Source organism: Perna viridis, chromosome 10, assembly GCF_037379345.1.
Source record: "Perna viridis isolate PV_CMFRI_1.1 ecotype Kerala chromosome 10, ASM3737934v1, whole genome shotgun sequence".
Lineage (NCBI taxonomy): Eukaryota > Metazoa > Mollusca > Bivalvia > Mytilida > Mytilidae > Perna > Perna viridis.
Genome location: NC_142454.1, coordinates 6,113,670 through 6,125,412, shown reverse-complemented (window position 1 = coordinate 6,125,412; position 11,743 = coordinate 6,113,670). Strand labels below are relative to the sequence as shown.

At 32.0% G+C, this 11,743-nt stretch overlaps 2 protein-coding genes across 5 annotated transcripts in view; one reads left to right on the top strand and one right to left on the bottom strand.

The window, feature by feature from the left end:
• The first annotated feature begins 460 nt into the window (after positions 1-460).
• LOC148604288 (gamma-aminobutyric acid type B receptor subunit 1-like) lies at positions 461-6,319 on the top strand. The gene is made up of 7 exons (XM_088549429.1): positions 461-592; positions 1,277-1,393; positions 2,013-2,135; positions 2,955-3,290; positions 3,968-4,123; positions 4,803-4,951; positions 5,338-6,319. Exons 1-7 carry the CDS (start codon positions 545-547, stop codon positions 6,011-6,013), a joined length of 1,605 nt encoding a protein of 534 aa, XP_088405555.1. The 5' UTR covers positions 461-544; the 3' UTR covers positions 6,014-6,319.
• Positions 6,320-8,326: 2,007 nt separating this feature from the next.
• The window catches only part of LOC148604287 (uncharacterized), a 37,846-nt gene continuing 34,429 nt past the window's right edge, over positions 8,327-11,743 (bottom strand). For all 4 annotated transcript variants that reach the window (XM_088550793.1, XM_088550792.1, XM_088550796.1 and 1 more), the window contains 4 exons: positions 11,263-11,464; positions 10,971-11,060; positions 9,845-9,946; positions 8,327-9,510 (listed from right to left, as the gene is read on the bottom strand). In XM_088550793.1, the coding sequence (XP_088406919.1) occupies positions 9,232-9,510; positions 9,845-9,946; positions 10,971-11,060; positions 11,263-11,464 (673 nt within the window). In that variant the 3' untranslated portion in view covers positions 8,327-9,231. The remainder of the gene's footprint in view (positions 9,511-9,844; positions 9,947-10,970; positions 11,061-11,262; positions 11,465-11,743) is intronic.

Sequence of the window (11,743 nt, the reverse complement as noted above, 5' to 3'; positions counted from 1 at the left end):
CGTTTGTTGAAAAAGTTTTGTTGACTTATAATCAAACCTTAGTATTAATATTTTTTTATAATTCCTATTTCTGATAAAACAATACATGTAGGACGCTAGATACGCTTCTCTGCTTACTTAGTTTCTAGTCGGAAAGCTTTGAATGTGAAATAATACGAAAAGAGCTATCGTGTCGATTTTTTTATGTACATTTAATATTTTATGAGAATTTATGTTTTTTTGTCTTCAATTTTATGTTTATTCTGTATTTTATGAGATTTTTTTTCTATGTCATGATGTCATGATATATATGGTATTTAATGAGAAGTTATGTTAACTTCACTACTTAATGGGTATGATAATCACCTGTGATATAGCAGGTAACTCGCAAATCTTTTTGTCTATTAACTGACTACATTTATCGGAGACATTTAGACACTATTATTTAAATTATTTGCTAAAAGAATACTACTGTTTTAGATATATAAAGCTATCAAGTCCGAAACTAAATAATCTTGCCGTATTCGGATGTATACTCGTTTACTTCGGGGTGCTACTACTTGGTATGGATGACAATAGGATGAAAAGGAAAAACTATCCTGTATTTTGTACGGTAATTAGTTTATCTCTACTGGATTCGATATGATAACTCCTTAAGCCATGAATACTGCTACAGTTCTACAAATACCCTCTTCCTCCAATTTTTAGGTGCATGATTGTGAATCAAATTTATAGGTCGTGATAATGGTATTCGCTCTGAAGCCAAACTGATTATAAAATTCGCAACATTCCTTATCAAAATGTGAACTAATAGCTGTTCATTCCTATTATTAAGTGAGGTTTGTAATTTAACTTGATTGTAGGGATCCAACACACACGTTTTTAAATCAATGAGTTTTACTTGCAGTTTATATATGTAAAGGTGGTGCATATTATTCAAAAATAGTAAAAAAAGTACATACGTGTGCTCAGACCATTCTCGCTGCACAGGTCATTTCTCATAAATGTCATTCTCTATTAATGCAGAACCAAAAATTTTGTCTGTTAAATTAGTTGAATTTGATCCAAAATTCTCATAACTAAGACCGACCAGGTCAATATCTTGACCATCAAAAATGTAGTTTATATGACAAAGTAATAATTGTCCTAAACTGTTTCCCGCTTTTCAGTTTATGCCATGATATTGCTATTGGTTACACATACTTTACTTTTTGACTTGTCCGTCTGATTATTACGTAGTTTTTATTGTCGGTAGTTTGTTATTACCCTTCATCCGTCAATGTTATGTCTTTTGTAGGTTCGTTCGTTCATGTTTGCGGCTGGATTTTCTTTGTCATTTGGGTCCATGTTTACCAAAACCTATAGAGTGCACCAAATTTTCACGAGAGCACACAGTGGACTTATCAAAAGTAAAGTATGTTTTGTAGTTTTGTTTTCCTCACATATTCAAAGCTACGTCGGTTTGACTAACATCAATATATTTGTATTTTCTAACCTGAAAAGTCCAAATAAATAAAAAAAAACACTCATAATAATTTACATTTTACGGAAAGTATAATAACATAAAAGGAATGAAAACAAAACAAAACAAAACAAAAATGTTACGTTGCTCTTGCTGTCTAGCAGAACAGAGAAAGTTCAAGTTCAAAAGCTTAATTTAAAGTCGGTACATGAAAAACATAAAATCACAAGCTCTAATGAGCTTTTAAAGTTTCCTTGTTGCAAGCATAAACAAGGCGTCAAAGATGACAAAAACAAATGTTTACCGAATATAAATGTTTTCAATAAACTAAAACTGATATTGCCTGTACATTGGGGAATAAAATGTATCGTGTAATATTCGTTATAAACTCACAAGCTCGAGCAAAAACCCAAATTATTACCCGCAATGTTATGACGTAAAACATTGTTTTTATGATTAACCTTAAGTTATATTAATTTATCAGGTAGTGATGTTTACGTGAATACCTTTCACTATTGGTACCATAAAAATATTTAAACACCACAAATATATTCAATATTAAATTTTGTAGTTATTACAAGACAAACAACTGATGATTATTATATTTGGATTGCTGTTTGTTGACTGTGCTATGATGGTGTTGTGGGTTTGTGTGGATCCTATGAAACGTCAAATATCAAATCTAACGACAGAGGTAAACCTATTTCTAGTAAAGAACATATATGTGGATACTTTTGGTACTGAAAAAAAACCCCCCAAAAAAAACCAAAAAAAAAAAAAAAAAAAAAACCGAATGCCAGTAATTTGTGGTATCACAACGAATGTAGCATACATATTTTGATTTTATGAATTGGTTGAATGTGATTTTTGCTTATATATATTTTTTTTCAGATCCTGATAACCAATACAACCAATACATTCTAATTTTCTTTGACCTTTTTTTTAAAAGCATTTATTTCTCCAAATTCAATGTATAGTAAATTTTAAAAATATTTGACTAATGCAAGCATGTTTAAAATTGTTTTGGAAATTAAGACATTTGGTTAAATGCAATGTAAAATTCTCATATGTAGTGGTATAACTTTATAGGAATAAGTTTATTTCCTTTTTAAAAATCAGTTCTTGGAAGTTAGAATATACAAGTTTGCCTTGTTTCGTTATCATTTTCAGTTTACTTTCATGTTATTGGAGTACATAGGGGTAACTATTTCTCTGTACTTGTTGTATTGGAACCAGCTGTAGCCTGACCAGTGGTGTTAAAGTTTCCTCGTCGTTTATCGAAGACCCATGCTTGGCCTTGAACTGTCATTGTTATCCGGATGATGTTGTCTTTCTGACATTTTCAACATATCCATTCTCCTTATATGTATAACACTTAATATATTACAATAAATGCTGTGCAATACTTCATATTCGTTTTCCATGTCTATTCATTATCTTAAGAATAGGATGCTTGCATTGATTGATTTATTACAAAAGATAATTATAAGCACATCGTTGTTTTAAATTACAGCCTTCTCCAGACGATCCAGACATTCTCTTCATTTATCAGTCTTCCAGTTGTCGTTCTATTCATATGGAAAAGTGGCTTGGATCTTTTTATGCATTTAAAGGATTATTGTTAATATTTGGAGTATACATGGCATGGGAAACAAGAAACGTAAAAATCCCAGCACTTAATGATTCTCAGTACATAGGAATGAATGTGTACAATGTTGTTACGATGACTGTTACAGTGGTGGTCATGTCAAATATTCTCTCAAAATCGCCAACACTTGCCTATACTGTGGAATCTACAATACTTCTAGTATCAACTAGCCTTACGCTGTGCCTTATGTTTGTCCCAAAGGTTGGTAACCATAGTAATTTTTTAAGGCTTGAATAATTTTTATGGATCGTATATTATGAAATGACTTGTAACTGTATATAAAGATCTCTTATTTGCATATTTTGTCAAACAATATTAACACATACATTGTTACAACTATAGGGTGGTTTCAATACATAGATAGTAAAGGCTGCAAAAAATGTGAACCAGTAGACAATTAATGTTATCTATCAGATGGGCCATGCATTTTCAGCATTTAAAAATATTCAATATATTAATTGGCAATATTTTAATCATTCTAAATACAATCATGAAACTTTAATGAGCCATTACAAGCTTCACTAGACCTATGTGTCTTGGCTCCTTATCAATGTATAGATATTTAAAGTTAAAAACTAGAATGGTGAAAAACAACCAAAGATACATTTGTGTTTTGTAAAGTAAGTTTACTGATTACTTTATAATTCTTTTTTTATAAGTTTAAACATGTATTGTTCCAACAAGAAGAAAACATATAGGTCTCAAGTATAATTGTATCTGCTCCATAAGTCGCATACATATGCATTTTATACATATACACGGAACAATATGAAGGAAGACAATATAAAGTGTTTTACATTATTAACACATAGTGTGAAGAAGTGAATGAAACAAATAATAAATATTATTGTATATAAATTTATTTAACTTGTGAACAGATCTATTGTATAGTAACTGCTAAAGGAGAGCCTATTATAGCATCCTCTGGTATTATGGTTGAGGACAAAACGAGGAGGTTTATTGTAAATGATAAACGTGAGGTGTACTACAGAGCAGAGGTACAAAATAGAATCTACAAACGGGAAATTATTGAGGTAATATTATTATACCACCCTTACTAATTGAGGGTACATGGGTACATTTTTTTCTAATTAAGGAAAATTTGCTACTTGCTTCGCCATAAAGGATTATTTCATGAATATTGTATATGTATTGCCTTTGAGTGTTTTTTAATCTTAAATACAACTCGGGACATTATCACTACAGTAATCCTATAATATTTCATTCTACAGAAATAAAATTTGTTTCATTATTTTAACTTGAAAACAAAACCATCATACTTCTTTACATAAATGTAATTTATTATTTCTTGTATTCATTTTTTTTTATCTTCCTTTGTATTTTATTTCTGTGCTGCTGATGAGAGTTTTCTCTTAGAAACATGTGTACACCAACCATATTTGAAATTTTATATGATTGGTACTTTTGAATTTTATCACTACTGGGTCGATGCCACTGCTGGTGGACCTAAAGTCCCGAGGGTAATCAGATTTGTCTGACCACAAATTATTTTATATATAATTTATCGAAATTTGAAATATTATATGATTGTATAAACAAATGCGGAAGCAATCTGATAATACACCAAAAAAACAAAACAAAACAAACAAACAAACAAACAAACAAACAAACCTCAACTTGTTCATACATTACATCGCACAACCAAAATATGACAGGGAGCAATATTATTTATTTTATTTTATTTTTTGTCAGCTTGAACAGGAAATAACAAGGTTGGAGAGATTGTTGGAGATGCCCGTTGAGCCATACCCTAAGATGACAACAGAATTACTAACAAAGTTACCAGAAACAAAGATAGACTCAATATTTCCCACTCCTGAAGTTGTTAGAAGAATTAGACGGTATGGCAACATGTAAAGTTTAGACCTGTTTGAAATGTCGTCCATGCATTATAACGTGGAATTTTAGTACATTGGGTTTATGTTCGTAAATTAAATGTCAGTTTTATTGTAGATATATTACTTATAAGTAACTAAATATTTCATTTTTTACATTTAGTTGTGATCCATTTTTGTATCTAACAGATCGATTATCTACCAGTTCTTTGTTTTGAGCAAAATATATATTGCACCTGAACATTTATTTTTGTTTCCAGCATTTTCAGTGTTTTATATCTTTGGTTTCTGTTATTCTAACTCAGTTTGTTTTGGTGTCGAATTCAACCATTCAGGTACAAATTCATATGCTTGTTGATCATACTACTATGTTTTGATATCTTACGTTGTAGGAGATCTATAATAATTAATGACGAAGAAGTTAGCATTGATGGGTTTGGTTTAGATACATCTGATAGCAGTTCATCTGAAAGCGATGAAGAAAATGTACAATCTGTATTTAGCAAGAAAAATTCTTTGAGAATAAGTATAAAGAATGCTGCAGCTTCAACTTCTAGGCGCCTTTCACTCTGGCGTAAAGCATTAAAAGACAGGCCAGACAAGGATAAGTTATCTGTCAAAAACATACGACGTCGTAATAATCTGACACTCGAAGTTCATCCCAAAACAACAAATTTAGATTTGCAAAAACCGAACATAGAAGACTCGAGATTTTACCCTTGGAACAACCAGAAAGTAGAATGTCTTAACCCAAGACAGAAATGGCGCATTATGTTAACACCAGAATCCGAAAGTGAGGATGTGATAGAAATAACTTCAGTTTCTCCAGACGTATCGTTAGAGATGTGTATACCAGAAGAAACGGGAAGTCAAATATATTGTAGTAACCAAATTGAACTAAAACATGATCAATCTATACTTAAGTCAGACAGAAAAGAACAACTTTTAAGTTCTCTGCTTCTGTGTGAAAGGCGGAAACGTATACAAAAACTACAGACTGATATAAGAAGTATTCATGATCAGTTAATTAATCTAGAGGAACTGGAATATGTAGTATCGGATGTTTGAAGTATTGATAAAAATAATTTTTAAAAGTAGCATCCGTTTGAAATTTATTGAAAATATTTTGTACGCTTTTGATATAGTAACGCTTCGTAAATTTTGATTTTAGATTTGCCAAAGAATATGTGTACTTTTTCTACAAAACCGTATTTTCTTAACTCTGCGTCAAAGAGATTAGGTTTTGAAATTACGGTGGTTCATATAAAAGGGTGTGCGAGATCAATTCTTGTTTTTTGCTGGAGATATACATAAAAAAATCATTAAAAATGTGGATACCCGAATTTGAAATTTAGCTTCTTTGCAATTATTCCTCTGTTCTACTCAGATGTACATTGTATAGCCTTGAGTAAGTATTGTGTGATATATCACACATGTTTATATATGTGGATGTTGAACAAGAAGTAATAGTACTGTCGGTGCAAATGAGGAGCACATTACCGGAAACAAAGTTCAACAGAATTACCACACACAGAACAAAACAACATATAGAGAAACAACACAAGATAAAAAAAACTTAACTGCTTCTGAAGGGAAAGCAGTTTCTGCTTCATGCAAGTCCGTTGAATAACAACGATATATATATTTATTTATGAAATGTGTATTCATTATTTAATGTGGAGTATACATTGCATATGTCAGCGAGTACCGTGAACTTTGAATCTATCATACACGTACTGTCTGTGCGAGACTCGTAAATATAGTAAAGGACATTAAAAACCCCTTTGGTACAAAGGGGTGTGGGTCAGATGAGATTTTTTGTTTTGCAAATGCAATATTTTTATTTATATTTAAACAGCGAGCGAAATCAATATTTTTATTTCAAAGTCTGCCTTGTTACATAATGGGTGAATTGTTATTATTTTCAATGAAGGAGTCAAAAATGTTTTTTTTCCGAAATCCAAGCCACATCCCCCTTTTCCAATCGCTTTCAAAATGGTCAAAAACTTTGCAGCACTTCGCTTTAAAATTTATAACCCTAAATACATCCTTTACAGTTTCAGCTGGTCAGATTAATTGTACAAATACCGGAAATATTACAGTTGTCCACGGATGTTAGGAATATTTTACAAGTATCATGTGACGTAAACAAAATTCAGGCGCAACTGATAGCTGTAAATTCCAAAAAAGAAAATGATTGTCTTTCCTATCTTAGAAAAGCTATGCTACGATTTGTATAGTACAATCGGACTTGTATTTTTTCCAAAGCGGGTAAGGTTCCCAACAACAGCAACAGTGTCAAGCTCCATGCAGCGACAGACATTCGTTTCCTCTCTTAATAACCGCTGCAAACGTCGTTTGACAATAACTTCGCGTAAAACCATTCCTTTTTCTCGAATTTGTAAGATTCTTGCATTTTCTGAGAGTGGTGGCTGCAGCGTCTAGAGTGAATTTCGAACGGCAGACGCTGTTCGGAGCTTGCAACAGTGTAATTTTTTATACACATCATATTATCTTCTTTAAGAGTAATCAAGGGAACCAAGGTTATAGCGGTAATCAAAAGAATGTATTCCAGGGACAAAGACCAGACATGGAAAACAGACACACACAACAAAGAACATAAAGTAACTAAAATCATACATACAAAGTAACAAAAGTAAATTAGCAACTCGGACTCCACTAAAAACTAGGAGCATGGACCAGGTGCACCGGTAGGGTAAGCGTCCTCTGCTTTTCTAGAAACACCCGCCGAGTTGCTCATAAAAGGTCAAGTCCAAGTCCGGGGTAGACAAACGAGGAAAGGAAAACTATGACCCGTTGAATAAATCAGTTTTTATGGTGCTGATGGATACACCATAACGATCCACGAGTTCATGATGACGACCATAAAACTTCTGTAGTTAGTAATAAAATTAGAAAAGACCCGAAAACTATCAGAAAAGATGAAGTTATTTTTACTGAAACGTTATATTAACCTTTATATTTTATGTGTTTTTGATTTAAGGAAACAATGAATTTCCTGCGCAAGGCCAGTCACTTTTTGTTACTTCCGGGACATGACTTCTACGGATTATTTCACGGTGAGCAAGACTTAGACTAATATTTTTAAATTAAAAATGTCCACACCATTTGCCATCCTGTGATCTTTTAGTTCTGATATTTTGTTTGGATTTTTCGTCCAGTGTTCTGTAACATAGTATAAATCACAATAACATAGTTGTTTATATAAAGACTTATCTTGGAAAGCTAAGTTCAACATTAAAAACTTTTCTAATAAGAAAATCAATGGTTTACCACCAGAGTCCCTTTAATTATTTTGGTTCTTTATGGTAGCTACAAATGGCACTTGACATTGAACAAAACATAAATTCTATTATTTAAAAAAAAAGTTTAATGGGAACAAAACTTCTAAATGTTAACGGAAGTTAACACTTAATTATGGAGAACAATATTACAGCACCAAAGTTATATTACTTTACAAGTTAAATGTAAAGAATAATATAAAGCTGACAAAAAAAACATAACAATAAAACTGAAAAAGAAACAAATAATGCCGGCATTTCTAAAAAAAAAAAATAAATCGCACCAGTAAAAACTTCATTGAATGCAGTAACATTTATATACTTTATATTACACATATATTTTAAAATAAATAAAACATTAAGGCTTTATTTCTGGTATTTACACCCGGTAGAACCTCTTGGTGATAGATTTTGGCTTCCTATTTCGAGTAATGCTGCTGGTGAGAGGTTACTCCTTGAAACATCTTGACAGCCAATCGAAACTTGCTACATATATGATTGGGATTGGTTGAAATTTAGTATGATTTATGAAGATATAGTTGGATTCGGGTATCGTGTACATTGAAGACCAATTCTAAGAAAACAACTTTGTAAAATTTTTGGACATCTTGCGTGTATTTTAAGAATAATACAACTACTCATATCAATCATTGACATAATATCAACTGTAATACTATGTATGTGGATATTGAATAAATTTATCATTCAACTTCATTAGATCGCATAAAGAACTAACACCTGTCAACATTTGTTTGCCGTAATCAAATAACTTGGCTCATATGCAGTTCAAAATTGGCAATTCCCTTCTTAATTGCAAGTACCAAGACGTATTACATAAGTAAAGTTTATTCAACTTAAACTATAATTTACACAAATATGTACAATGACATCATTATAGATAAACAGTGTCATGATTTATGATATGAACAATGTTGTTCCTGAGATAAAATGTATATCACAGATTTGGAAATGATTGATCTGCCGTCATATCGCTTGAATAACACCTTTTGAAATCAACGGTCCATTTTTATTCAGTAAAAGTGCAGGCCACACAAGGTATTCCACAAATTCTCCAGAGTTCGTGAAAAATCTAAAAGTATTTGTATCGACTGTCTCCCCTGACTTGACGTCACAATGCATACTGACAGGTGGATCATTGACGGCCATCATCCAACAGATTTCTACACACTTATTTACAAACTGTTCACACTGTTCTATTTGTTCCTCTGTGATGTAGGATTTTCCTGGTGCAGACTGGTATAGCTATAAAAAAGAGGGGGGAATGGTACAGTACATGCTAAAGGTCTGGTCAATTTCATTTTCAAAGCTATATCAAACTGTTGCAGTATGTTCTTATCTTATAAAAATTGAGCCCTACAATATACCAAATAATGATGTTTCTTGGTGATATCAAACATTATCCAATGAAATCATCACTGGAACGTACTCATAGTCCGATTAAGTCAAATATTCTGATGGTTTTACCCCAAAAAATGGAATAGCCTTTTCCATGTAAAATACAGGTAACATTTAAGTTGACTTTTTTATCTAAAACAAAAGAAACTTGAAATCTTATGACGACTGAAGACAGCCTTACCCTTACAACAGTTGTTGCTGAGTATTTGGCAAGAATTTTACGAGTTTCCTTCACATGCCGTAGTTCATTTTGATTTAATGACCGAACTTTGTCAGGACTATTCTGAAAAACAAAATAACACGTGAGCATAATTCAAATGGCAACTGTAAAACATATCAGCTGAAATATTCTCAATTTTTAGACAATTATCTTGTCCAGTAAACCGATTTGGAAAGTTATTGAAAGCTTTTCAAAATAATGGTTTATGGGCTTTGCACAAATACATTATAATAAAAATAACTCTTACGTAAATAAAAGCACAAAACCCAAAGATAAACAAATTTTACGTATTTTTATAATCTTATAGCAGAATGGACGCACTCTATTTCGAATTGTCTATGTTACCATAAGAAATAATTAGCACAAGATTTGTTCGACAGATTCGTATCGAAACAATTGTTCTGTTCACATATAAGTATCCATATAAAATTCAGACATAGCCTATAAATTTCCTTTCTGTTTTTAAATATGTATTTTTGAGAAAGAATAGCTAAGGGAACCCAGGTTATAGAATGTTTTCCAGGGAAAATCATGCACTCATCACACAAAAATCGATAAAATCAAGAACGATAACTCTGCAATGTGTGTGAGTTTAATGATTTTATACACAATAAATTATTTTTTCTCTTAAAAGTGTAACAACGGAACGATGACCGACTGATTTGATGGGTTTTTGACCTCTTTGACCTTTTGTCTGATTTTTATACAGACCGCTACATAATCAATTGATATTTACAACAACAAAATTAAAATTTTAATTGATTCTAAAACAGAAAAAAAAGGAAATACTTGTACAAACTATATACTGAATATGGAAAGGGAGATAAGAACAAATATTTAAGTTAAGTCTGTGTTTAGGTATAATCTGTCCTATCGCTATTTGTTAACGAAGTTTTGATTTCAGACAAACCAAGTTGTTCAGATTGGTAGCTACAAACCACAAGCTACAGTGGTTTGTTAATTAAACAAATACATGAACATAGCCAAAATTTTATGCTTTTAGCTTTTACTTTAATATTGTTTAGATTAATGCTGAATCAGACATGACGTTGTAAACGATACCAATATCCATATGTAATTTACATACATGTAATCCATTAGTATGTAACATCAGCAAGACACACGTGCTGTCTCTGATTTGTTCAACAGCAAGTTTACAACAGAACTCATAACTCTCCTGTAAAAAAACAACATCATGTGTTACCAAAAATTCGTAACAAAGAATAAAAATTAAAATAAAGGCACAATTGTAAAACAGATTGAGCGAATTTTCACCGAATCTAAAATCAATTACCACAATATAGGCCAATATTAAACTTTTGACAATGCATCTGTGTTCTATAGGTCAAGTGTAAGTATTAAAGATGAGTGTCAACTACCTGTGTTACATTGAGTAGACATTCAGCGGCCATCTTTTCGTCCATTGAAAACAAACTTGTCAATGTTTCATAAGCAGTAGTCCATTCATCGTCATATAACTGGGAAAATTTCTCTGCTAATTTCTCAGGTCTGTATGGGTCACTTAAATTGGCCACCGCCGGATTCCCATCAACCATATTGTTTCCCATAGCCTTGCTTAGCCTGCAATTTCACAAAATATGCGCTGTAAATTCTGCAAAGCCTAAGTAAGAGAGCAATCAAGGGAACCAAGGTTATGGCGGAAATCAAAAGAATGCAATCCAGGGACAAAGACGAACATGGAAAACAGACATACACAACAAAGAACATGAAGTAACTAAAATCATACATACAAAGTAACAAAAGCAAATGAGCAACTCGGACCCCACTAAAAACTGGGAGCATGGACCAGGTGCACCGGTAGGATAAGCGTTTTCCGCTTCTCTAGAAACTTTCGCCGAG

Coding starts and splice junctions, on each gene's coding strand:
- LOC148604288 (XM_088549429.1), top strand. CDS start 545: ATGGATGACAATAGGATGAAAAGGAAAAACTATCCTGTATTTTGTACG. Junction 593..1,276: donor ACTATCCTGTATTTTGTACG/GTAATTAGTTTA, acceptor TGTCTTTTGTAG/GTTCGTTCGTTCATGTTTGC. Junction 4,124..4,802: donor ACAAACGGGAAATTATTGAG/GTAATATTATTA, acceptor ATTTTTTGTCAG/CTTGAACAGGAAATAACAAG.